General features: G+C 42.4%; 1 protein-coding gene across 1 annotated transcript in view; it reads right to left on the bottom strand.

Moving 5' to 3' along the window:
• Nucleotides 1-25,489, bottom strand: part of LOC120850081 — a 29,541-nt gene extending 4,052 nt beyond the window's left edge. Inside the window, exons 1-5 of the mRNA XM_042293899.1 lie at nucleotides 25,295-25,489; nucleotides 18,141-18,298; nucleotides 12,028-12,107; nucleotides 7,942-7,944; nucleotides 1-102 (exon numbers count right to left, since the gene is read on the bottom strand). Of these exons, the coding sequence (XP_042149833.1) occupies nucleotides 1-102; nucleotides 7,942-7,944; nucleotides 12,028-12,107; nucleotides 18,141-18,298; nucleotides 25,295-25,489 (538 nt within the window). The remainder of the gene's footprint in view (nucleotides 103-7,941; nucleotides 7,945-12,027; nucleotides 12,108-18,140; nucleotides 18,299-25,294) is intronic.
• Nucleotides 25,490-27,869: the final 2,380 nt, after the last annotated feature.

Raw genomic sequence — 27,869 nt, 5'->3', positions numbered from 1 at the left:
CCCTATCAGGAAAGGGAGTAGTTCTGGAATAGCAGGTGTAGTTGTCATACTCAGCGTACGTGTAGCTTCCTGGGGGAACCGGAGTAGCATTTGGTAGTTTTCCTGATTTTGGGGTACAAAAGCAAATTAACGCACTTTTAATATAGTTTAGACGATTAGGCAACTTAAATCTTCTCAGGTTGCACGCTAATCCTGACCTGACAGTGAAGCGAAGCAGTAAAGAAACTAATTACAACTATTTGAGTTACTGTAGTTAGTTACATTTCTTTAACTAAATACTTTTCAAGTTACAATAAAAGTTTAATAACAACATCATGTAAACTAACGCTTTTAAGGAAATCTAGACCGCATGCATAAATTGGTTTCTCAACGTGTCGCGCTGCGACTTCCTACAGAGGTGCAAACAGGTGGTGGAGTTTTACAGCGAAAAACAAAAAAACAAGAAATGATCCTACCTCGTTTAAAAGGAAGAGCAAAATCTGTTCTGGGCAATCTAAGTTGTCACTTAGCAAACAATGCGCGCGTAGAGAGATGTGCTCACAGATGGCGTACGGCGCGCCTGGGGAGCACCGGCCGATTCGAGTTCTTTCGCGAGATTATCTGCTATCAATCACCGGCAGGCGCTCCCTCGACGCGGCGTACGCCATCTGTGACACATCTCTCTACGTGCGCATTGTCTCTGAAGTTTCGGCGTAGATTGACCAGGACCGGTTTTAGAGCGCAGCTCTCAGGCGCCCGTTTCCCCGTATAGTGGCGTCGCCGTCGGTGTCACCGTGAGTGTAACAGCACCGCTATATATAGCGGGAAATTGAATTGGTGTTGAGGTCAGTAAGGTCAGTTTTCCCGCTAAATCTAGCGGAGAAAATGAATTTGTTTATGGGTGACGTGACAAAAAGTCATGTAACGTCATTTTTCCAGCTAAATTCAGCGGAGAAACTGTGGGTGGAGGGGAGGGTATAAAGGTGCAGGAGGGGAGGGTATAGAGGAGGAGGAGGGGAGGGCACAGAGGAGGAGGATGGGTGGGTACGCAGGAGAAGGAAGGGAGTAGAAAAAAGAGGAGGGGGGAAAGGAAGAGGGTCGATGAGGAGGAGAGGAGGAGGAGAGGAGGAAAAGGAGATAAGGAGGACGGAAGGAGAAAAGGAGGAGGGGAGGGTACGGGGGAGGAGAGGCATACCCTCCGCTTCGTACCCTCTCGTCCGCCCTTTCAAGAGCTGCGCTCTAATTTCGCGTTAGAGATTTGTAAACGTCTTTCATTTTTTTTTTTTCTTTTGAATGAGGTAAGTTCGTTCCTTGATTTGTTTTCACTACATGGTTCCACCTTTCTTGTAAATCGATGTACGATACATTGATAAACTGATTTTTCGGAACGTCTAAAGTGCATTAAAAGCGTTAGTTTACATACGGTATAAATGCAACTTAGTAATTTTTTGTGACTTGTAACTTGGCTTAGTTACTGTTACTTTCCGAATTTTCACTTCTGTGCATCATCTCCCACCACTTCAAATTAATGGAAGCACCTGTCGATGAAATTCTTTTAATCATTACTGTGTTGACCTTTCATGACGCTAGAATTTGTTAATTTTGAGCCTGACTTGATTGAAAATGCTAATAAATAAACATTGCGGAGCGGCAAGAGCAGCACTTTTGGAATTGAAGCAAACGGTTAACACCTTTCGCAGTTAAACTCATGAGACGATCGTCTGAAACAGGCTAACATATGACCGCAATGTAGTAAATAACGCCAGTACGATTATGGTGAATGTAAACTGCTAAAACTTTTTCGCTGCACGTGTCCTCCAGCGCATAACAAAATGACAGAGTATCTCGATCCAAATGGAACGGGTCTGAACAAAGTTTAATGCAAGGGTGCAGGCGAGCTGTTAAAGAACTGACGCGTTTAACCCTGTAAAGTAGGAAAACAGAGGGATAGGACAACACGACTGTCCAAACACAGCTGAGGTTTATTTTGCGAAACACAACCCTGAATAAGCAACCCCCCCCCCCCCCCCAAACAAAAAAAAAAAAAAAACGGACAGATTAAAGGAAGACATTAGAGGACAGCGATGACTTCACGCATACCCAACCAAGATATACGTATCCATGGTACATATCAACGCCCAAGCAAAATCGCCCAGCAAAGAAATGATGCATCGCTTCGTGATACGAACATAAAAAAAACTGAGGACCAAGTCAAAGGAAAACACCGAGCGATCACTAAACAACAAAAGTAATGAGGTCAACCAACTTCTAACAGAGCCACAGAAAAGAAAAGGTCTTAGATTAAAAAACGCTTTCATGCTAATGTCGAGAGAAATGAACTTTTTGCTAAAACAACCAGCGGGCCTATCCACCATCAACGACTCTTTCAGTGAACGTTTATAACAAACCCTTTCCCTGTAGTGCTCTTCGCTATTTTTTCGAACAACGACACATTTGCTACGTGAAGAGAGATGATTTGCTAATTCGGAACCCACGGATTTGTGCTTCACCGGTCGTTTGCGTTCAGTTGAATTGTCATTAACACATCTAGCCGTCTGACCCACATAGCAAGAACCAAATTTCACAGACATTTTGCACAAAACGCCCAGATTCGAATCCGCAAGAGGACCTCTGATTTTTGTTACAACCTGCCTTCTGTGACGAAGAAGATGAAAGCCGGTCGAGCCGAAAATCGGGTTGAAAAACAGCTGACACACGAAATTTCTTCACTAGCGCATTAAGGTTATGGGAGATATTATTAAAATGAGGCAAACCAAAAAACCTACCGTAATATCCCTAGAGATATCCCACCTAAAGCCGAAAGCAAATCGGGTGAAATAAGGCGTGGGCTAACTTTAGATGTGCGAAAAAAACAAGTTAAAAAAATGCTAGTTTTAGATTTTGGAACCTACGAAACCTGTAATCACAATGGTAGATGACCCAAAAAGACAACTCTCCTTCCCAGTCAGCAATGTTCGGTTATATCTTGCCGTGGCTAAGTAACACAATTTCGGCGGAGGTCGTGACTGGCCAAGACCCTGCATTTACTTGAAGTAGCCTATATCTGAGTGATTTTGAAAATAAAAATAGCAAATCGTCGCGCAAAAAAAAAAAAAAAGTTCGAGGCGCATTGAAGTATTTCTTATGAGTTGTGAATGCGAAAGCATGCAAGCCGCTCGTCCGCTTCCTTTGTCGTCTACTCGTCCGTTCCATTTGTCGTCTGCGGTGCACACTAGCGCGCGGGCTTCGGGATCTCGGAGGTCATGAAGCACCGGCCAATGGGGGCCCTGTCGACGCGCGCCAGCCAATGGAACCGAAGGCGAATCACTTCTATGGGGATCGCGGAAACCAGGAGCCGTATTCGCGCTTCAAACTGATGACGTCAGCTCGCTCAAAGAGACAGTTAATGTTTTCGCATTAATAAGGGTGCCTTATCTTTCGTGGGTGGCGCATCTCTCGATATCTTGCGGTATTTTTTTCTACACCGACGTGTTTCGGTAAATTACAATTTTTCAGCAACCGATGGATGGCCGACGACACAAACTCTCTGCTGTTGTCCGCGAAGTGCAATCTACGAAACTGCTTTTGGAAACTTGCGCCCAAATGGTGAGTGCCAGAAAACTCTGTTGAGTTAATTATTACAATCTTAACAACTCCCCGTTTTACAATTTTAGAATGAAACCTTACCTCAGAGTGCAATCAATGGCTTCCCCGCTTTCTTACCCACTCTCCAGGGTTCAAAATGTCAGTTCAGAGCAGATACTTTTTTTAGAACTAAATGAAGCGTCGGTAATCAGGGCACCTATAGTCATCCGAGATGCGATAGTTTACAAGTAACTACAACGTGAAAAGGAGCCTCCGGTAAGCCTCAGCAGAGCGACAACCGACGTTTCATTAGGGGGCTTAGATCATTAAGGGTGTCTTGGTTTTGCTATGCTGCCTGGAGCGCGTCTCCGACTGGCGTGTTTAGCGTCCTATTCCGCCCGTACATCGAAAGTGGTATCGGAGTGGCAACACATGACGCCACAGAAGCCGGAGTGTCCTGCTGTCGGATGTCCCGATCCTTGCGGTTGATCGTAGAAACGCAGGCGAGAGGCACGTGCGAGCGCGAGTGCCTCTGTCGTCGCGGCGTCCCGACTCCTGGCTGTCGAAGTTTCCGTAAACTGGTGCGCTGGAGAGCGACCTGCAGCAGAACAGGCGTCCGCCACACCCAGCACTGCTGGTGGGACACCGCCAGGGCAGCGGCCGGCGACAGAGCGACAGTTGTATGACGTCATCAGGCGGAAATCTAGGGACATTATGTTTAGGACACGGTAAACACAGCATTTGGAGACGCGTTCCAAACACCGAGATGGCATTGGTTATCCTGCTGGAACGGTGAAGTAATTGCGATGTAACTTAGTTTTATTTTTTGGAAACTATAACGAGTTACAACTGTAAGTGTGTGATTGTAACTTAACTCCACTTCAGCTCAGGTAACTCTAACTTAATTAGTTTTCATGAGTAACTTTTACAGCTCTGCAGTGAAGCTATTTTGGTCGTTAGTGGCACCAATATAGGCTAATATTAGCAGGTACCACCAGGCGGTCGCGTTGACAGCGGAGGGGCTTATGGGGCTTCAGCTTCCCGTCCTCCCCACCGTAACATTCGTCCGACCTATAGACCTTTCCAGCGGCAGTCTCGAACGAAGCGATTTACAGCGCGCGTCCCTGGTTTTGAGGGGGTACGTCAGTGTTGCTCGACTGCGCTGGGCTCTGGGTTCTTCTAGTCAGTGAGCTATGGCAGCCTGCGTAGGCGTACTTACGGACGTTGATGGAGGCTGAATTGCCGCGTTTTATTTTTTATTTTGTGTCTATGGCGAATAGAATTTGTTGGGGTTTTTAGGAATGCATCGTACTATTTAAGTGGAAAAAAATGAAGGCTGTCTTGGTGAGTCCGTGCTCGACAAAACAAATGCAACTGTAATGTTTGTTTCATATTATGTTAATTTTTTGTGGCACCATACACTCAGCCGTGTCAATCTACAAAGGTCTTAACCGTCGAAAATATTTGACCACAGTATATCCCAACTGCATTGATATTGCCCACCCACACTATGAAATTCAACGAGTCTCATTAATCGAACATCATAAATTGTACGTACCCCATGGTGGCGCGTTATCCGAACATGATTTGAAACAGGTCTCAAGTAACACAACATATCCAATATAGACCTTTGCAAAAAAAGCTCTCTGGCCGCCGCCATTTTGCGAAACGAGCGACCCCTATCAGCCACTAATTTCTGCCACCCGCCTGTGCTGTGAAAACCCGGTCAGCGTGACTCCCCACCTGCATTGTGCATTCGGAATTCGCCGGCTTTTCTTGGAAGTTTTTACTTTATTTGCCTGTTTGGGAAGCTTACACTTTGTGTGTTATTTTCCACTGTGAGAACCAAGAAATACCAAGGCTCGTAGCTTGCTCGGCCTTCGCAGGAAACGAACCAAGAAAGCGAATGTCAAGCAGCCCGCGACGCAGGCAGTTCAACGTTCTTGGAGGATTATTTCTGTTGAGATAATCTCCAAAAAACTTTCCCGGCTATGTTCCGGGTATTCGTGAAAAATAGGTGATAGGGTCGAGTCCTCGGTGTGGGGACGAAATAGACACGTTCGTTCTTTAGCTTTGCAGCTGTGCGAAAATAGAAGCTATCTTCTACATGTGCCCCAAAACACGCCGGATTCCCTTCGATCGTCGTGAAGTGACAATAGGCTCCTACACTGACGTCACATCGCATACTTTTGAACACCATGTACAAGGAGGAGAGGGAAGCTGCTTTTGTAAAAATTTCGAGTGACGGGTAATTCTTCTATAATCTTCTGGGAGGAGAATAGCGACGCCTGTGTAAATCCGGGAGGCACAAAGGAGGATCCTGATAAGGGGGGCTCCTTCTTCCCCTTTTCTCTGGGGGGGCATCGAAAATGACGTCATGTGCAAGCCACGTAAAGTCGACACTGTATATTGATATTGTATGTTATTTTAGAGCTTTCTCAAATCCTGTTGGGATAACGCGGCAACGTGGGGTACATACAATATATGTTGTTCGATTGATGAGACTCGCTGAATTTCATGTTGTGTGTAGTTCCATGCAGTTCGAATATCCTGTGTGGTCAACTATTTCAGACGGCTAAGACCTTCGTACATTCACACGGCTGAGTGTATGGTGACGTAGAATGATTAACAAAATCTAAAACAAACATTATTGTTGCCTTTCTTCTGTCGCGCACGGACTCACCAAAACAGCTATCATTTCTTTGTTTTTGTTCCCAAAAATAGTAAAATGCATTCTTAAAAACACCGAAAAAATTATATTCGCCATAGAACACAAAATAAAAAATAGAACGCGGCAATTTATCTTCCACCAGCGTCCGGAAGGGCGCCTGCGCAGGCCGCCACAGCTCAGTGACGGGAAAATTCGCAGCCCAGCGCAGTCGGGCAACACTGACGTACACTCTCAGAACCAGGGACGCGCGCTGTAAATCGCTTCGTTCAAGACTGCCGCTGGAAAGGTCTATCCGCAATGGCGCCGCCGTCGCCACGCCAATAAAAGGAATTTAGGATGCGTAACCGTCACACATTCTCGTTTTGCCTTCCCTCTGTTTTTTCACTATTTACAGGTTGGAGCGTTTTATTTTTGTTTCGTCGCCGAAACCGGATACGCCTAATAGGTGGTTGGGGACGAGAGTACACGATAAAGGTCTATAGTCCCTTCACAATGATCGGACGGAATCCGGCGTGTTTTGGGACACGTTTTGACGACGGCTGTTTTTTTGGACAGCTTCAAAGCAAATGAGCGTACGTGTCTATTCCATCGCCACACCCCGGGCCTAACCCGATCAGCTATTTTTCGCCAAACCAAGAACATTGCCGGGAAGGCTTTTCGGAGATTATCTCTATGGAAATAATCCTCCAAGAACGTTGAACTGCCTGCGTCGCGTGCTGCTTGATGTTCGCTCACTTCGTTCGCTTCCTGCGATGGCCGTTCAGGCAACAAACGCTGCTATGCCCCTGTTCTCGCAGTGGAAGCTAACACACAAAGGGTAAGCATCCTAAACAGGCGAATAAAGTAAAAACTTCCAAGAAAAGCTAGTGAACTCCGAATGCACAATGCAGGTGGGGAGCCACGCTGACCGGGTTTCCACAGCTCAGGCGGGTGGCAGAAATGTCTGGCCTATAGGGGTCGCTCGGTTCGTAAAGTGGCGGCGGCCAGAGAGCTCTTTTTGCGAAGAATCCACTAGGAAGAGAGGAGAGAGAAAAAAATGGCCCTCCCCCTCTTTCCCCGCTCGTCGTCTGCTCGGCCGAGTGGGCTGTACCTCACAATCGGCTGGCGTTAAAATTCGGTTTAAAATCGTGTCATTTTGGAAATCTCAAGCGCAGATGCGCGGATTTTGATATGCAAGCTATCGTGTAATGCTACGCTTCATAAGAAGACTAACCGGGACCGATTCCGCTGTTACCTGGGTGGAAATAAAACAAGAAATAGAAACATTGTGTCAGATTGGCCGGTCCTCCGGCGAAAAGTAAATCCGGTTGCTATAGTTTTTTGACTATACGAAGTTCGTACTGGTGTAGGCCGTTAGCGACAATGAATGGAAGTGTGGATTAAGAAATGAAAACGTGCTCTCCTGACGCAATAAACGCAGTGGTTGAAGGGAGTACTGCCGGCTGACTCGACTGCTATCGAAGTAACGTAACAAAGATACGCTAAATGATCCTGAAATAAAACAACAGAGCGCTTTAGGCTGATTTTGTAGTAGCCATAAATATTCTAAAAAACGCGAACCACGTCACAACGGCAGCCACGAGCGAGAGTTCGATGTTCGGTACAGCCCGTCGCTACAGCCAAAAGATGGAGAGCGGCAATCTCCCGGTTTGTCGCCTACTAGCGGAATGGGCGCGTGCCCTCTCTCTCGTTTTACCCCGCCGAACCTGCTGAACTTCCCGGATGTGGGTAGAGGGCGCTGCGCTCGAACAAAATGGCGCCGCCCTGGGAGCGCTCACCGGAATAAATGAAATGGTCTATATATATTATACACACATATTTTGACCTCCTCCTCAATCCCCGACCCCCCGCACCCCAAGTCATGGATATCCAAGCCATCTCAGCACCCCTCAGAAAAACCTATCTGGCTAGGCTACTGCTACCAAATGCATATCTGGCCACTTCAAAGTCACAACCGTGCCTGCTTGTGGGGACTGAGTGCAAACTCGCATTGATTGCCTTTATATAACACCACGTTTGCTTCAACAACCTGCCTAATATTTGGAGCACTCTTTTTCTCAGTAGAAATCCTCAATCGGCTAAGTTTCTGACCGTACTGCCACCAATATTGAGGATCAAGTTTTCCAAGCTTGTATTAGCAAAGAGAGCTTTTCGAGTTTTTTTTATTGATTAATTTGTAAAACTTATTTCCTTAGGATCCACCACTGAAAGTATCTCCTAAACAATGAACGCTAGCTTTCCTCTCATGGTAGCTGGAGCTTCAGTATCTTAGAGTTAACCTGAAAACCTTGATAGATCATCTCTTGCGCGGGAGTTAATCAGGACTCGACATGGTTTACGACGGCCTTAAGACATTGCCTGAACATTGCAACAATGCAGCTAACCTGTTTAAATGTAGCCTACACAATCCGACAATGAGAGAATGTGGGCACGATGGCGGGGCAATATTTGTAATATTGGCCAGTCAAAGTAAGCAGGTTTCAATATTTACTCAGTCTGGTTTATTTTGTAAAATCCGGTTCGTCACCCAACTTAACATTTTAGATCTTATATGTATATATATATATATTAGAAAGGCGAAGACGACGACGGGGCAGTGACGCGTACGACCGTCTGCCCCCACGGGCCAGCTGGGCCTCCATAAATCGTATGTTTGTTCTATCATCGTGTACTGTACTGTCCTTTCTGCTGCCGGCAGCATCACCCTAAGAGTATGATGGACGTGCGGAGCCATACTCATCTTTTACATTGTACATCGGCGCCGCTATGATCCTTTCAACCCACCTCTTTGAGGCAGCCATACGCAGCACCAGACCAAGCACCAGCCGAAGGATTCGTCGCCCAGCTACCGCCCAGGCGCCATGACAAGCCGAATCAGACGAAGCCGGATCAGACATAGCCGCATCAGACGAAGGCGACAGACTATCCCCCGCCCCTATCCCCAGCACCCGACGTTCTGACGCTTCTCAGTGACGCGAGTCCCCCAGACCGGACCGTGCCGTCGTGTGGCTGGTGCAGAGGTCTGTGACGCTGCGGAAGAGGCCGAAATTCCACGTCGCCATCTTCATCCCCTATATATGTATATAATAAACTCCTTGCATAGTACCTCCACAAGTACGGATCTTTCACTTATATATATATATATATATATATATATATATATATATATATATATCTTTTAAAAACAAAATGCGTTTTTTTTTTCTTATTTTTACTGTGGTGACCTTTGAACTTATACTCATTTTTTGTCTACTCTTCTTGCCCAATAAATAATATTTTTAATTCACGCTTGAAATAAACACAGAACAAGGGCGTACATTCACATGGTGAGGCTATCTGCCGTTTTAAATGTCGCATTTTTAACTATAGAACTTTGTGCACCTCAGCCCGACGTGTCGCGCAAAAAACCTCTAGACTTCATATATATATATATATATACTCAGGCCGAAACGTCGACTCACTAAACGCTTTAAAACTCCAACAACGTTTCGAGGTGCGACTTCATTACTTTATAGTCTTCGGCATCCTACGCCATATTTTCTTTATATATATAGATGTATATATATATATAAAGAAATATATATATATATATATATAAAGAGTGACGAATGTTGACAAATGCTTCCGTTGATATATGGGCAAAAGTGATGTGCGCAGACACAGCAGCCGTAGGATGAAGAGTACAATTCTAATTTAATGGCGAAAAAAGTCACGCAAGAAACATGGGTGAAGTGCCGAAAAAAAGTTGTATTAGTTTACGGGAATAATGAAGACTAGGCACAAGAACGCTAATTACGCGGGAAAGAAACTTCTAAACAGGGCGGAGTAAAAGTCAAAGTTAACACACAAGAACTTACAAAAATAAATTGTTAAATGAAAAATAAAATAAATAATTGAAAATAAAAAATGGATAAAACTTTTGCATATATATATATATATATATATATATAACGGGCATGGTGGCGGGAGGCCGAAGGCGTGGGTATAAAACTGAGTGCATATATATATATACGTGCATATATCTATATATATGCACGCCGGGCTAAGGTGCACAAAGTTCTATTGTTAAAAATACGGCATTTAAAACGACAGATAGCCTCACCATATGAATGTACGTCGTTGTTCTGTGTTTATTTCTAGAGGGAATTAAAACTATTATTTATTGGGCAGAAGAGTAGAAAGAAACGAGTATAAGTTCAAAGGTCACCACAGTAAAAATCAAACAAAAAAAAATCGCATTTCTTTTTCAGAAGATCCGCTGCTTTTCTCTGGACAACGTGGCATCTCAAGCCACGAATATATAAGTATATATTTAGACGGACGTTAAAATGTTCGAATGCGAGACTTTGGAGGGCATTCACCACCGCTAAGAAGCTTGAAAACAAATAAACTAGTAGATGAGTGATTTCTGGATCCCATTGTTTTATGCCAAAACGAAACGACAGACTTCCCGATGCATTCGTTTATATCTGCCACTTATCTATTTGTGCGAGCTGTGTCAAAAAAGAAAACTAGATTTGTCATTAATGAGATGAAAATTCCGAATCTAATTAATGGCTTTGGAATTTCATTTTTTTGGAAAACGGTTTTTTAAATGCTATATTCATGCTTACTAACTTCGAAATAATTGTTTTCAGGAACGTACGTTTACATAGATTGAGGATTTATCTAGAAAACATATTTTCGGCATGTCGGCAGCCCTCCAAAGCAGCAGGAAAGAAATTTGCATTCTTTTAATCAGGCCTGTTTCGTTTTTGTGCAACACCCTCCTTGGAAGCGCCTCTTTCTTTAAATCTAGCCTGTCGCAGCCTCCCAAGTTTAAAAGAATCAAGGAATCAAAGGACAACCCCATAAATACAAACAGACAAAATGTAAAACATATTGTATGAACAATCTTACTGGTTGAGACCCATGATAGGGTTCACGACTGGTCCTGCCCGGTGACGTGATAGTTTGTTATCTTCAGCAGTGACTTTTTGACAGTATCTTCCAATTCAGATCAGATTGCTACTTTGCTGTTTTTTGGTATCATTGGTATCATTTGCCTCATGGTTCTTGGTAGTTTATCTGTAGAGGAATGCCTGCTACCGAAAAATAGTTTGCTCACAAACGACGCAAGCTGGTAGTTAATTCCATGGGGACAATGAATTTTCAAAAAGGAAGGTGCTTTCGATGCTTCAGGTGAATTTTCTATGCCTCAGACTTAGAAAATAGAGAAACCTGAAGTTGAAACTTCAAATGCATTTTTCTCAGTTCCACTTTTTAGCAGGAAGTATGGTAGGATGAAATGCATCAGTTGACGTTCTGATAGCGTAAAAACTAAATGCAGGATTGTCCTGAACTGAAATTTCATAAAAAACCAAAACAAAATAAAATACTAAGTCTAAAAAAAAAAACAGAAAAAACTCGCTCTTTTATGATAAAACTTTTGTGACTTTTTTAATTTCTGGGTGTTTTTGTTGTCTTTTTCTCTTCTAGAATTGACTTTTCTACAATTTGTACCTTAACTTGTACTAGGACACTCTATTTCACATTCAAACACACTATATTCGGATTGAAATGATCTTTTTAAACATTTTCTGATGATGTTACATCTTTCCTGTAACTTGAGAAGCGTAGGATGCTGTTTAATTGGTCTATTAGGCTGAAACTTCGGAATTTATAATTCCCAATAGGGCATAATTCGTCCTAAAGATTTGAATAAATTTGAATAAGGGTTTAACGGTTAACCCTCTCAGGTTATATCCCCCCCCCCCCCCCTTTTTCGAAGCATGGCTTGAGTATATACATACCTTTGAGGTTTACCCTTATAACGTTTTCAAGCGGGTAGTCAGTTTGATTCAGAGCTCTCACTTGTATTGTCATATTCTCGCTGAAATTAAAATAATTTACGAGCAAGTTAGTTGTAGAACATATGCGCCGTGGGAGAAGGAGACGAGAGCGTGCGGGGACGTCAGAACTCCGAGCTCTGATTGGAAGGATTAGTGGGTAGACCTAAAGCAAGCTGACTTTGTCTAACGTAGTAGATTGCGTAAGCTGCTTTCTTCGGACGCTCTTTCATGAGTACTTTTTAACGAACACCTGCATCTTCCATGCAGGAAAGTTTTCTGGAATGCTAAAGTAAAGGGGAAGCGAACGCAGTAGAGGTTTGTTTGGGAAATGTCGGAAGGAATTTACGAACGCAATTTCGAAAATGTGCACATCGTCCGTATCAACAATGTTCAGGGTCTGGAGAGAGGGAAATGTGTTAGTTAGTAACGGTGACTTTCAATACGTGTAAGGACTTCGATAAGTTGAAGCGGTTGCTCGTTGCACCCTACAACTCAATTCCTGTTCTGTACGTTAACATTAGAAGTTTGAGAAAGTACTGGGAGTGTCGTAAAGTGATTGTTAATGAAGTTTTGCTTCGCATTAACGTTCTTGTTTTAACGGAATCCAACGAACCCTAAGCTTTGTGGGATATTTACCAGTTATTGGGTTACAATTCGTTTTTGTTTTCTCGTAAGTATTCAATTAGAGGGGGGTTGGTAGTATATGCGAAAAGTGAATAAGTATGCCTCAAGTCAGGAAGTAACTTTTTCTTACGCAGAATGTATTTCCTTAAAAATTGAGACCTCATTCCACTCTCTTTGTCTTTTCGTACGCTATAGATCTCCTTCTAAAAGATACGGGCAATGTCTTCACGAGCTCACAGTGACAAGTTGGCACGACCTGCAGTCTAGTATTATTTTGCATCGTACAAGATATGAACATAGATTTGCTATAAGATTAAACATCCGATGTTTGCTACTACCCTTACGCTTGCTGGTGTAGGTTTTGAAAGCGTTTTCAGTGCACCAACCATATAAGAGGTGGTGGGCGGTATAGTGGTCTCTTCGAGCATTTACCATATTTGTGTCAGGACGTTAGAAGCCACATTGAAATCGGCAGTAATTTCGCAAAAAAATGGCCGACCATTTTTTTGTTGGGTGTCACATGGTATGGCAGTCTGTCCCGGCAGCGGCTGCGAAAAGTGATCGACAAATCGTTCAAATCTTCGATAAAAGGATGTTGGACAGATTGGCTTTGTCATATGTTTGGAGCTCTTTTCTCCAAGGGACATCGCACTCTGATGTTTACTCAACATTTGTTCAAGTCCACGACTCTTCCAAGGCGAAAGCACAGCGCAACGTTTAGCGAAAAAAACAAAACAAAAAAAAACGAAGGCCAGATTACGTTAGCTAAATACTCATATATTAGCTTCCAACCCTCATAAAGGTTTTTGGTGCGTTGTACGCGAGCTCCTCGAGATCTCCAGTTGCGCGCGGAATTTCATGCAGCGAGGAACGAGGTCACTAGGCAGTTGTAGTAGATCGTTTTTCTCCTCCGCTACGGTATCTGTAAAGAAAACGCCGCAGCTGCGGATGCGCGCTGCCAGCCTTCTCAGCATAGTTCAAGGTCTTATGGCGGATTACGGATCGCTATCCAGGTGCTTTGCGGGCTGTGGGAACTTTATTTAAGCCCTTACAAAACATGAATGGAGTTTCAATTGAAAGTGTAAAAGACTCACTGAATAAACCGCATTCAGCCTCAATTGAAACTCTCTTCACTTTTTCTAATGAGTGCCTATTGAACCGTAACACGGTATTGGCCACTGAGTCTTAATTGAATCTTAGCAATTGCATTTCAAATGAATTTTGGCAGTAGTGTTTCAATACAAGTTTTGCTATTGAGATTCAATGAAAATATTGCAATTGAGTTTCAATTGAATTTTTGCAACGTGTTTCAATAGAATTTCTTGCAACTGCGTTAGAAAAATTGCAACGGTTGAGAATTTTTTGTATAATTCTTTAAAGCATGCAACATGAAGGAAACAAAGCATATGGAAGAAACGAACACAAACATGATAACTAAGCACTCACAACCCACTAATCGTGCTCCCCTTGGCTACCCCACCGCCTCATATACCCTACATAAGAAAGGTATTCATTATGCCGGTGACCACCTCAGCATTTATTAAGGTTTCCAGTCTGCTATTTCCTCCTTGGAAGTTTCATAAATGATAAACAGTGTTTAGAAGACATTGGACTCTATCACTGGATAGAAAAACATTGGTACAAGCAATAATCGTTCAATGCAGTAATCCACAAACGACCAAACTCAATTGCATTCCTGTAAATTCAATAGAATCGATATTGAGTTTCTTGCGACCGAACTCAATTGCAATCCTAATGAGTAAATACAAAAGAATACATATTGCATTTCTAATGAACAATCCCAATTTCATTCTTAATGAGCAGTTTCAAAAGAATATATATTGAGATGTTAAGGACCAAACTCAATTGCATTTCTAATGAGTAAATTCAATAGAATCGATATTGAGTTTATTATTACCAAAGTCAATTGCATTCCTAATGAGTAAGTTCAATAGGATCGATATTCAGTTCTTAATGACCAAACTCAATTGCATTCCTAATGAGTAAATTCAACAGAATCCATATTGACTGTCTTATGATAAAACACTATTGCATCCCTAATGAGTAAATTCATTAGAATTGATATTGGTTTTCTAATGATCAAACTCAATTGCATTCCTAACGAGTAAATTCAATAGAATCAAAATTCAGTTTCTAATGACCAAACTCATTAGACATTAAGTTTATATTGAGTTTCAATTGACTCTATAGGAACACAATAGGAAGTCAATTGAAACTCATTGATCATTTCTGTATGGGGAAAAAAGGTTCTCAGAAAATCATTCTAATATTTCACAAACTTGGTCCCTTGTGAAAGGTCTGAGAGGTCACTACAGCTAGCGCTCAATTGGTGACGTCATATTAAAAAAAAAATTTTCGGCAGTAGTAAGGAGACTGCGGGAACGCTTAACACGTTCTTCGCCACTTCAGACAAATTACCCAGTGGCTGTGTTTAGGAAGTACCATTGAAAGATACAAATTGCCCGTCTGCTTTTCTCCATGATACAGATAAAAACGCTTAGGAGTCGTCTCTGTTTAGTATGAAGTGGATTAAGTGACCTGGAGCCGATGGAATTACCTTTGGTTTTCTCCATATTAACTTTACATCTTTAAAACACGTGCACCGTTTTATGACTAACGGTTTCATAAAGACACGTTAGATTAAGAAAGAGTCGAAAGTGGCTATTGCTTGACCCATTTTTAAGGGCGGAAACCAAATGTGATAGAGAATTACCGCCCCATATCAATATTGCCTGTCTTCGTATACCTGTTAGAAAAGAACCCATTTCTTGAGATGAGCAGTTTTTTGGGTAGCCACCTGATGACATCCAAATCGCAATACGGTTGTGCACCTGAGAAGGACACGCAACTGCTCTTAGACGACAATACCGATTATTTGAATGCAGCGTTTCAGGATGCTGCTTTGTGTGTGTGTGTGTGTGTGTGTGTGTGTGTGTGTGCGCGTGAGTGTGTGTGTGTGTGTGTGTGTGTGTGTGTGTGTGTGTGTGTGTGTGTGTGTGTGTGTGTGTGTGTGTGTGTGTGTGTGTGTGTGTGTGTGTGTGTGTGTGCATACCGTTAACCATTCAATTTTGCTGTGTAAATGGTTTAATTTTGGTCTTCGGGAGCTTTTCTTCCTTTTTAACTACTGGGCGTTTTCAGAAAAGATCGAACAAACATGTCCGGTGACCATTTTTAATTTCGATGAAAAAAATATATTTTGCTGGCTTCATGCCCAGAAGAACAAAACCAACCCTTGTTTTAAGAAAAAAGTTTTTGTCTTTGCGAAAAAAATTTGTAAGCACCCTCTCAGTCACGTGCGCGTTTTGCGTATCGCTCGATGTTGACATTTCGGGCGGTTTCTCCCAAAAAACTGCTCTGGCTACGGGTATAGAAATATTCACTGTCAAATTAGGCGTAAAAAGGATTGACAAAAAGTATTAATCCCCGAGTATTAGGGTAGTTATTTTGAGAAAAAAACAGCGCAATAACACTCTGGATTAAAGAATATTTTGCTCCGTATCTATAAAATCTAAGGTCTTAAACCTTTGCAAGTGTGTTGCTCTGTATATAGTTCATCGATTCGGGAAATATTGTTGTCCTTGGTAGCGGGAAGAATTTACAAGAATTGCTCACACAAAGGCATTTGCGTAAAAATGCATTATTTTGAAAATCATTTAGAAAAGATCAATCATATTCTTTAAACTCTCTGAAATTGAAGTTTATAATATGCACTAACAGAGTCTGCAAAAGTAATGCGGTATTTGTGTGGCTTTTAATTTATAAAGCGAGAAATATGGCCAAATCGACGCTAACGCGGTTGCCATAAATGAGGCGTGCACTTGCCCATTTTTCACAATTTCATTATTATTAAAAAAGCGTAAAACTGCTACGGGGTGGTCAGGAAAAGAGAAATTAACAGCACAGAGGTGGACGGTAGTTTGTAGGGAACATTTCGTGTATATTTTCGCACAACCGACCCAAAAATGCCCATGGGCCAAAACGATCGAGGTGCGCCACCCTGTAACATGCTTCGCGGTGCCTGTTTCAAAAGCCGGCGTATAGCGTCTCCGTTCACGCGGCGTGAAGGAAGCAACCGGAGCGACTTTGCAAACAGGTCAGCCTACAACCCTGGCGGTGACATGATGTAGGAGATAGGGCGCGGCAGAACCTGAACCTGCGCCGCCTGTGAGCGCCAATAGATCCTCCGCAGGGGAGGACCGCACACATACTACAAGCTGTTTTCACTGCTATGAACTGGTTTCTTGACAACTGTATCTAAGTGAACTCCTCAAAAACTAGTTTAGTATGCTTTATAAATTCTTTAAAACAAACTGTAACTAACATTCCTCTGTTAATTCATACCTCTGATTGTGCTTGTTGTTCCTGTACGGCGGTTTCTTATGTCAATTCAGTGAAATACCTTGGCGTTTATTTTGACAGCGACCTTCCTTGGAACACCCACCTGTCCTATATTTGTAGCAAACTCATAAGTGCTGCCTGGCTTTTGTACACCCGTAGATATCTTCAGCCGATCTTTGTGCGCAGAGATATTGCCAGCAGTCTTGCATACGCCGTTTTAAGATATGGAATGAGGTGTTTTTTTCAATTGCCCCATAAGGATGGCAAGTACGGATCAATAATATTCTACGGAATTTACTGAAGAGCGTGGCGTGTAACTGTGATTTCACAGAATGCGGAAATATTTTTCAGTGTCTTGGGTTACCTTTCTTTCAAAAGTTGTTCGTGAATTCAGCGATTTTGCGCCACTTTTGGATGAATGACTAAAAAAACAACATTCATGTCCTCTCGAGTTCTAAGAGAATGTCCTCTCAATATTTTGCCTCGTTCTTATACTTGCTACGGTCAGGCTACACGTGATATTTATGTCCCGAAAATATTTAATTCACTTCCTGGTGAGATTTTTACGGTTACGTCAAAAAAGCTACTAAAAATTCCTGATTGATTGGATTCTACATTAACTAATCGTTAATTTTTTCGTACCTTTAATTTGACAACCTTGTCGGAACCTTTTTGTTTTATCTCTATATATCTCTATAATGGTTCGTCCGGTTCACTGTGATTGACTATCTCTGTCCTTGGCATGTATATATCTCTATGTGTACTCTTTATGTATGTCTACATGTACCTGTACATATCTCTATAATGTTTCTACCGGTCCACTGTGATTGACGATCTCTATGCGTGCCATGAATAAAGTGACTGACTCCCCACGTCCCCCCCCCCCCCCCCCCCGGACAACTATGATTGATTATCTGTGTTAGTTTGTTAACTAAGTATGTATAGATTGAGTTACTGCCTCTTCCAGGCCTAGTCCCACAAGCCTACTTTGGCTTTGACGGGCCCGATAATATCGAAAACAACCACGAAAGCAGATTGATTACTGTTATTATTAATATTATTATTATTTAGCTGATGAGTGAAGTACTTACTATTGCCTTTTTTTCGTATCGTAACTCATTATTGTGTAATTTGCGGTTTTCTTCGTTTTGTCTGTGATATTTGCTGTTGTGGAGATACATTTATCAAAAACGGGAGCGTCGTTGCGAAACAACAAAAAGTACGTATTATTTGACGTTTCTTCTAGGACCTGCAATCATCAAAAAGAAACATTTATTATTTATTCAAATATTACGAGAAGACGCATGGCAGCGCCAACTAAATAGGGCACTTATATTCGTGCCACACGGGCAACTCGAATGCCATTTAGAACGAATGACATTCGTGTGATCGACGAATGGGCTCGCGATATGTCACGTGTGGAACGCCCCACGCTCGGGGTATCGCACGCTGATTGGCCGATCGGTCAAATGTCATTCGTTGTAAATTTTATTCGAGTTGTCCGTGTGGCACGGGTACTACTCAGATTTAAGCATTCGTTCCTGTCGACAGTAAAAATCAGGCATTGCCCCACTTTAAATCACAGCAATGTAATGGTGTTCGTCTAGAAGGAATGCATACCCATCAATGAAAGCTCATACACAAAGAACAAATCGAACGCTTGTATCACTAACATTGGTTTCAACACGAATACAACATAAATGTGCGCGTGCCATTACATTACTTGCAAGAGCGTATTTGTGCAACCGTACAGCATAACCTAATGATTACAGAGAACTAACACCTGCAAACGACGCAGGGAATTTTAAACATCTCTAGCACGCACATTTGTAGGTATGATATTTCTTTAGTACAAAATGCATACTCCAAAAATTAACTTGCGTATGGTTACCCCATGCTTTTAGTAAGCGATAGTTGAGGAGTCTCTACCGCTCCTTGGATTTATGTTTAATCATAGTTTAGTCATTTCTGCTTTCTTCGTTTTTTTATAATAAAGTGGTATGGTTTCTAAAAATGATCGGGCGATAATGTGCGGTACTTTTCGGTCTATAATCCGCAACCGGTGTATAGTCCGCAGAGGTTAATTTGGAGTCAAAATAAAAGATTTTTCTCAGATAGTCCTCAACGGGTGCATAGTCCGCACTTATTGCATAGTCCTTTCGGTTCAATTCCGGTTCATTTTCGGGGAGCAAAAATAAAAGTTCGAACCGGTTCGAACTGGTCTGAACCGCTAAATGGCGAATATATATTTCTGCATTGTTTCGGCAATAGGCACTCTTTGAACCGTGAAAACGAGTAACTATATCGTTTTCTTCTTATTATTATTCGTACTATTTACTTTTACTTACAAATATCAAAAATAAAACAAATTGCGATCTTTAATCTCGAGGAAACAGTAAATGAAAAGCCAAATTAACATTTAAAAACGTCGTGTTTAATCTTTTTGTCTAATTCAGTCGCATATATTTTACATGAATTGAAAGGTCAGCAGTCTGGTAGGTCGCCTAAAATACCCGGGATTGGTACAAATTTACGTCGCAGTATCAAAAGCTGAATCCTAGTTGTTCTCTTAAACTTAGGACTTAATTATAGTGCATAAAAGTAGGAAATGGGTACCCCCTCACCATATATGATGTGAAATCTAGTTTACGAAATGCGTTTCACAATATATTATGACGACGCGACTGAGCTAAAAGCAGCCCTATTTTTAAAATGCCACGCAAGTTTTAGGACAAGCCCTTTCATTCTACCTTTGTTGGAGACACTGAGCGGCATTCACAACGTTTGTTTTCCTGACCAACATTGTTTACAATCAGCACCGTGATGTAGGCTAATAATCATTCAGAAGAGAGTGATCAAAGTTGTTCACTCTTATCTATACGCACCTCCGTACTCAGATCCAATTTGTCCTAAAATAGCGCCTACCCACAAGAATATTTTCGACATATCCTGGCGTTTGAGGTTTGTTTTTGACAAGATGCCGGTCAATGCAATTTGCAAATAAGCATCACGTTTCCTAAAGTTGTTATTTATTGTTAAATAGATCAAAGTACTATTTCATACTTTTCTCGACATTGCAACTACTTAATTAGTCACTTTCTGACGGTCTGCGTGCGCAATAATCATAGTTTGTTTGAGGAACATATATGTCAGGAACAGATTTATGTGTCAGGAACACATTTATGAGTCGGAAACACGTAGTTATCTAAATCAACTTCAAATTCAGAAATTTGTTTAAGGCTCGATCAAAGCACTTATAGACGTGCATATCGGAGATAAAAACGCCGGAAAAGTCTTGCAGGGCATATTTCAGACAATTTGTGGTGCATTTACTTATGATGTATATCTTTAAGGCGATCGGCATTTATTTATGTTGGCAAATTTTCAGTCAGTAAATATATTAGTATTATTATCAATAAATTCGACTGCATGAAGTTCACATAACCACTTCAGACCGACATGAGAGGACGATACTCGAAAATACGCGATCTGTCGAGCCTTCGGAAACGGGCTTTTTTTGTTCGCTCTTTGGCAGTGAAAAACACCGGGCCGCGGGGTATGCCAAAAAGGACTCTGTGCTCACTAATGTTGCTGCTCACAAAATAGATCTGAAGGCAAATACACTAAATCTGGTGAAAAGGAGATAATAAATAGTAGGGCTGGGCATTTGATCGATTAACCTATCGATTAATCGATTAATGCTTTAATCGCGATTAATTTTTTTAACCGGCTAATCGGTAATATTTTAACGAACCAAAATAAAGTAAAAAGTAAACGCTTTCACCACGCAGACGTGGACGAGAACACCTCTATGAAGGGAAAACAAACTTTAGGTCAGAATTTAGCCTAAAGTAAACTGTAGGGGGAAGATTTCTAACTCCTGACAAGGTGCTGAAGGTTACACGTCTCCCGGCCACTTCAATAGCGTTTGAGTGTCCGTTTAGCGCAACAGAGAGAGACTATAGAGTGAAAAATCAAAGGAGGTCGCTCTTGCCGGATAATATCACCGAACCTTTTACCTCATGCAGCTGAAGTAATAATGTGTCAGTGCCTTCAAACTGTTCTTAACTACACATCAAGGTTGATTCATAATAAACCTTGTGTATTAGGCCCTTTACCTCATGTTCAGGAAAGGCAAAAACAGAAAACAAAATTAATTTCTGACTTTTTTAAAAATAGTATGCATGGAAATTAACGAGACCGATTAATCGATTAATTAATCGAATAAAGGGTGGCGATTAATCGGGTTAAAACTTTTAATCGACGCCCAGCCCTAATAAATAGTATTCTAAAAATTTCATACACAACGTCTTATTCCAAAAAGAAATGCATAGAGATGCATGAAATAATGTTCTTAATTACACATGGATAGCGCGAAGGGCTGACATATTTGTAACATAAATCTCATTTTAACATCGGTTTGCACGAGCTCGTAACTTCGAAAAGTACTGCCTTAGCAGGCTAATATTTTATTCGGTTTTACGTGCACTTGTTTTGGGCCCTCACTTAACAACGCTGTATTTTAGCAGTCAGGCGCACTCTATCTTTGTATTAGGCTGCCTCATATCATTGCGAGACCACTGTATATACTGCACAACTTTACAATTTGGACATTCACCTTTGCTAGTGTTGAGAACATCGCATTTCACCAGAAAACAGAACTGTTTAATAAGTGACTTGAAGACATCGCCATAAAATTATCGCGCAAAAGACTATAGTGCAGGAAGGAACAATGGAACAGGGCAGTCGCATTGTTTCTTCCTGTCCTCGTCTTTTGCGCTATAAATGTGTAACGAATAACCAAATTTGGTAATGAATTACCATATTTTACTTTTAATTATAAAGACGTCATCGTACTATGAGATGGTTGTCATTGCGATTTGCTCTCGCTGAGAAAATAAAATAGGGCAATGCAAAATGCTCGCTGCAGAAGGTTCGCGCTCAGTGCAAGATCATGTAATCGAGATACACAAATTATTCTTGCGTGGCGCTGCGTCGTGAGGATCGGCGAGAGCGTCTGGCAACACGAAAACGCGCTTTCGGACATTTCTTGCAGGAGTGGTTTTGCAAACAAAATAGTTTTCGGGATAACGCGCTCTGCTCTGTGCCGAAGATGCTGAGCAGAGAAAACTTTAGAACAAAGTATGCATTTAAGACTCCCTCCCCACATTTTTTTTTAGAACGCAGCTTTTAGGCGCTCGTTTCCGGGTTAAGCGGCGTATCTGTCGCTGTCGGCGTCGGAGTAAGCGCGCTAAATTTAGCGGTAAAATTGACGTCACATGACCTCAACACCGATTCAATTCCCCGGCATTCAGTTTCTCCGCTAGATTTAGAGGGAAAATTCAGTTTCTCCCTAGATTTAACACCAATTCAATTCCCCGCTAAAATTAGCGGGAAATCAAATTGGTGTTGAGGGCAGGTGACGTCAATTTGCTCGCTAAATCTAACGGAGAAACTGAATTTGTTCATAGGCGATGTGACACCAAGTCATGTGATGTCATTTTTCCCTTTAAATTTAGCGAGGAAACTGAATTGTAGGAGAAGAGGAGAGGAGGGAATGGGAGGAGGAGGAGGATGAGAGGAAGAGGAGAGGGTACGAAGGGGGAGGACGAGCATGCCTTCCCCTTCGTACCCTCCCTTCCTCCTCCTCAAGTCCTGCGCTCTAATTTCGCATCACAGAGATTTGTAATCCTCTTTCATCTTTTCTTCTTTCGATGGTCCTCCAGAGAATACTTTTTATTCCTGAGGGACTTCCTCCTCTGTATTACATTTGTGTCATTTGTTAACAGGGATCCTCCATTTCTTTTATTTAACTCCCCAAAACTGTGAAGTATATACAATATGTGGAGGTGGTCAAAGCTAAGGGAAAACCTTGAGAACGAATCTCCTGTGAGAATTTGAGCGACTGCCGGCGTTCGGCTGTCCCTCTGAGGGCACCAGGATCTATCTTTTCATGTATCTCTCCCGTACACACTTGTAGTTCTATTTACCGTTGGATCAAAAAGTAAAATTAAACCCTTTGAATGCTTCTCTTCTCGGGGACTACTTTCTGAAACAGTTAAGCAACAACGAAAACATGTTTGAGTGCCACAATGGTGTGTACCTGTAAAATGGGTCCTGCAACGATGTTTGTACTTTCAGTAAATACCGATAAGAGCCCATTCCTGACGTTGATAACTTGCAGAAACACCCATTAGTTCTCGTCTCCGCCCAAGGGCAGACGCAGAAAAGATAAAGCACAGAAACAGCTTTCCCCTCCTCAACTCAGTTCTTCAATAAAGGCATGTGTTGGGGTTGGCAAAGAATAAAGCATGGGTTGAGCTTTAGACATTGTCAGAGTTCGCTTATTCTCACCTCTGATTGAACACGAACCGTTACCCGAATGTTTGGCGACGCTAATTGTCACGAACTCGAGCAGTCGACTCGGGCTCATGAAAATCGAGTGCGTCAAGGTGTCACGTGACTCGCGGTGAGAGATCGTAATGCGATGGGACGTCACGGTGTCATCAACGCTAATAAATCTAGTGACGTTGTAAACTTATGTCGACATTTGTCACGTGACTAAGTCTCGAGGCCACGTGACGTCACATTACTTGACACCATGCCTTGACACCATGACGTCACGTGACCATACGACACATGGATAATCATTGTGACAATACAAAAGTGCCACGAAAACCCACAAGTTCTCATACATTGCAATTCGGTGTTTGGCAATTTGATCTCTACATATGAACACAGCTCCCAATTTTTCTTTCTCAAACATTTATTTTGAAATACAAAAAAAAAAAATAACGTGAACTGTTTTGAACCGGTTTCTGTTATATTGTTTCCTGTGCAGTGCTGGTTCAGTTTCGAGATGGTGGCGAAAATTTCGGTTCGGCCAGCGTTACCAGAAAAACTTAGTTTGGATACTGCCATATAGCCCGCTCTGAAACAAGTGGCACCGATCAGAACTCAAGAACCGAGCTAATTGCAATCGTAACGCCGCCATTTCTCCCGCAGAGGCCACTGGGGGACTGCACGGCTGCTTGAATTGGTTCAAGAGTATCGCGTTCGATAGCGTCCACTGTTACCCATGTATTTTGGTTTTAATCGCCTAACTTCCAAGCGGACGCGTCCCGAACTACTACCCAAGCTAGGATGCGCCCAGGTTGGGACGCGCTACCTGAAATCACCGGTGAGACATGGTTGTTTAAAAACAATATAAATTGTGCCACAAAACCTTGCAAACTAAAGATTTTAGAAACATCATATGTCTGTCATTCTGTACTAGTGTCCAATAAAGGCTCCTAGAAAAAGAACTTTTTCCGTTTGTTTTTACGCAAAAACATGTTTTCTAAAAGCTCATATTAACTACATTTAAAAAAAAATACAAAAAAATGTTGAACAGCCATTTTGGCACCTCGAGCCCGAGAGTTTCGGAAATGTTGGACTCGATCAGTGGCCATATAAAGCAACTTTCACGCCTCAACCCATTTCTAAATGGCGGCGCTGTAATCGTATTTAGCTTGGTCTCGGTAAACGCCAGCGAGGGTGAGTTTCCCAACTGAATGTTTTAGTAACGTTGGGTTCGGTCAGAAATGACGGTTTGGTTCCGGATTGGTTCCTACACCACGCGCTTCACGCGAATGGCTCCGCTCCCAACACTACCTCGTATTCTAGTTCACTGTAGTTCTATTGTAACCATGGAGGTAGGAAGAAGAAGAGGCGATAGAGCGACTCAAGCCAGCAAACGAGAAAAATCCCTAGCGAAGCCGAAAGTGGAGGACGCGGTCGGTGGAACGGCCCCCAGGGTGACCAAAACCACACCAAAGCCGCTGCTGGTGAAAAACCAGGTGTCGTTATCGTCCAATACCGTCTTCACGTTTCGGTCATCCTTGAGGGCGTGTCCCTCTAAACCGGAAAACTCGGGACCTCATGTCGCCTCCAGAACACCTCGATGATGGTAACTTTAGCGCGCTTCTTATGGGCTCCAAGTAATTCTGGTATTTACTCATTTAGTAGTTTTCGATGATACTCAGAAAGTTTCTGATAGGAATCAGATCTTTATCTTCAATCAATTAAAATGCGAAGAGCAAATTTTTGTTAATTAACTGATTGATCGTGATGCTTATCGACTAATATTATGTCTTTTAGTGCGCATAAGCATCGCTTTCGTGTCTTTTTTCTTAAACATATATGTAAAGCCTTAAAGAAACAGACTGAATTTCGTCCCCCACCTCCTCTTATCTTAATTACATACCTTCCATGCATCTTGCAGAGGCCCAAGACCTGGGTAGTTGAAGTAAGGGCTGTTTTCCGGGTTTTTCATTTTCATTTTCTCCGTCCAGTGAAAGCTCGGCGTCCATTCCTCGTACCTTGCCCAGACCTCCGCCGCGGCGAAATATGCGAACAACAATGCGCACCGGAGGTTCATAGCAACGTATTCTTTCTGCATTCCCTTCTCTTTTGAGATCGACTGAACACTGCCTCGGTGTTAAATAAGTTCCTATTTTTTTTTGTGTTGGTATTTCAATATACAGCTGTACCGGATCATAGCTGACGTTTGTGACAAGACTCTCTTGAGGGAAAATCATTGTTCAGAGAGGCTGCGTTAACATGTGAGACAAGTGTCCGTTATACACAACGAAGTAAAAAAAAAATAAAAGCCAGTAGTAGCTTTGGGAAAGCAATTATGAATTTGAGTTGTTCCGATTCCCTCGTCGCTTTGGTTTCTGTGGTTGCAGCTCACACAAACGCCTGAAACAGCCTTGAAGCGACAGAAACAACAAAGTAACACTTCGCCTTACTACGTCGTAAGAATGAACTCAAAATTAATCTGACGAGATTTACAAAAAAAACAAAAAAACAGTAACTATGCCGCGGATGGGAGTATTCCACATCAATATAATCGGCCAGTTTTATCGCTTCCTAGCTTGCACTGGCGTGGGGTGATTATTATCAGAAACAAGGAAAGCAGACGCGACGTGGTAAACTATACACGCTGACGTCCTAAACAACGCAGCGCGTTCTAGGGCCCAATAGTTTTATTATTGCTGCGAAACCGATTAGATTTAGGTAATTTCGGAAAATAATGCCCAAGAACGAATAACAAAGCGAGAAGAGTTAAGGTAAGAAGTCACACGCCCGGTATTTCTTAAGCCGTCGGTGACTACTATCTATCTGGCTTATAAAACAATTATTTCGTCAACGCTAGAATAATAAAACGTAATTCTGAACTGTGGTATAACGTCAATTACCCTACGAATTTAGACGAGGCTACAAAGAAAACCGTAAGGTCGGGATTATACTGCTCATTCATTACTCAAAAGACAGTCTCCAAACACGAGTCACCGCAATGTCCATGGTTCGAATGCCGCGTGCCCAAGTTTCTTCCCTGAACTCGTTGCCACTCGGCATTCGAAGCACGGATCTCGCGATGCGTGCACGCATCAAGTTTCTCCAGGTATGTTGCCGGCATTTCGCTCCGAAAGTCAATTAGCTAAAGATTTCCAGTGCACCTGGCCTCCCAAAGCGAATATTTTTAGGCCGTGTTCTAATTGTGCATCATGACCAACGAGGCAGGGGGGCTTAGAGGTAACCCGCCCCCCTCCTCTTGCTAGCCACCATGTTGTACAATTTTGACCACTAGACACATGACTGTACCGAATCCTGAGGCTTTTACGCAAAACTGAGCCAAGATTTGCATTGCGATCACTCTAAAAAAACATAATAAACTATTTGTCAATACTCTTAGCCCCAGATATCGGTGTCTAGCTCCGATAGAAACCCTAAAATACAGTACCGCGGCTGACGGCATCTATCGGAGCCATGGCGAAGCTGCCCGAGGTATTGTGGCAAAAGCACATTTCGGACTTAAAGTAAATGAAACATAACTTATCTCGTCGGTACTGCTATTAAAGATCACTAAGCAATTATCAGTGCTGGGTACTTTTTCAAAATGGAGATGTAAAGCTATAAGGCCACATGTCAAGTGAAAAAAAAAATGTGCAACATGGCTGCGGCCGGATGGGGGTCACTTTCAGCTGCCAGTTTATCGTGCTAAGCCCCCCTAATTTGTTGGTCACGGCGGTCAATCACCTTTCTCACGGGTGCATGCACGAGAAAAAAATAACAACAACAGAAAAGGTGCAATGACTGCATAATTGCATAATTATTATTTTGTTTTTTTTTTACTCCTCCCGGTCACTTTTTACCGCAAATCAACAGAAGTTGACAGGCGCCTATATTGGACCGCAGTGCATGCATGATGAAACGCTGAATGCCACTTTCATGGGCACGTCTTGGGAGCAGAGGTCGGCATTTTAGGTCGCCCTCACTCACCCTCACCCTCACAGCAACACTCACCTTCAGCCCCTCACTCACCCTCACCCTCACAGTCACACTCACCTAAATGTTTAGGACTTGGTTGGTGAAGGTCTGTATTTCTTGAATTTTCGGCCCAACCAGACGGAGTTCCGTCAAACGTGTTTACGTGTAGAACATGCATCCCAATATATTTCTTTTTGCAGTAAGGCTTCGTGTATCGGATTATTTAGGAGAATACCATTTATTATCTTTCTTCCCGCACATTTTGTGTATTTGTTTTAAGGCCCATAACGTGAGCACACAGTCCTTCCTGGCATAGCCGGCGACGGTGTGTTTAACACTGTCAAACAGCGAAAAAAAATAAACATTTCCGCAGACGCAACAGATGGCGTATTTTCGAGTATCGTCCTCCCGTGTCTGTCTCAAGCGACACGGGAGGACAATAAGCGACACAGGAGGGTGAGAGCTTCATACGGTCAAATTTACTAGTGGCAAGAAAAAATATTTTA

The sequence above is a fragment of the Ixodes scapularis genome, unplaced genomic scaffold (assembly GCF_016920785.2).
Source record: "Ixodes scapularis isolate PalLabHiFi unplaced genomic scaffold, ASM1692078v2 PGA_scaffold5__190_contigs__length_132052651, whole genome shotgun sequence".
Classification (NCBI taxonomy): Eukaryota; Metazoa; Arthropoda; class Arachnida; order Ixodida; family Ixodidae; genus Ixodes; species Ixodes scapularis.
This window is presented reverse-complemented; position numbering and strand designations above follow the sequence as displayed.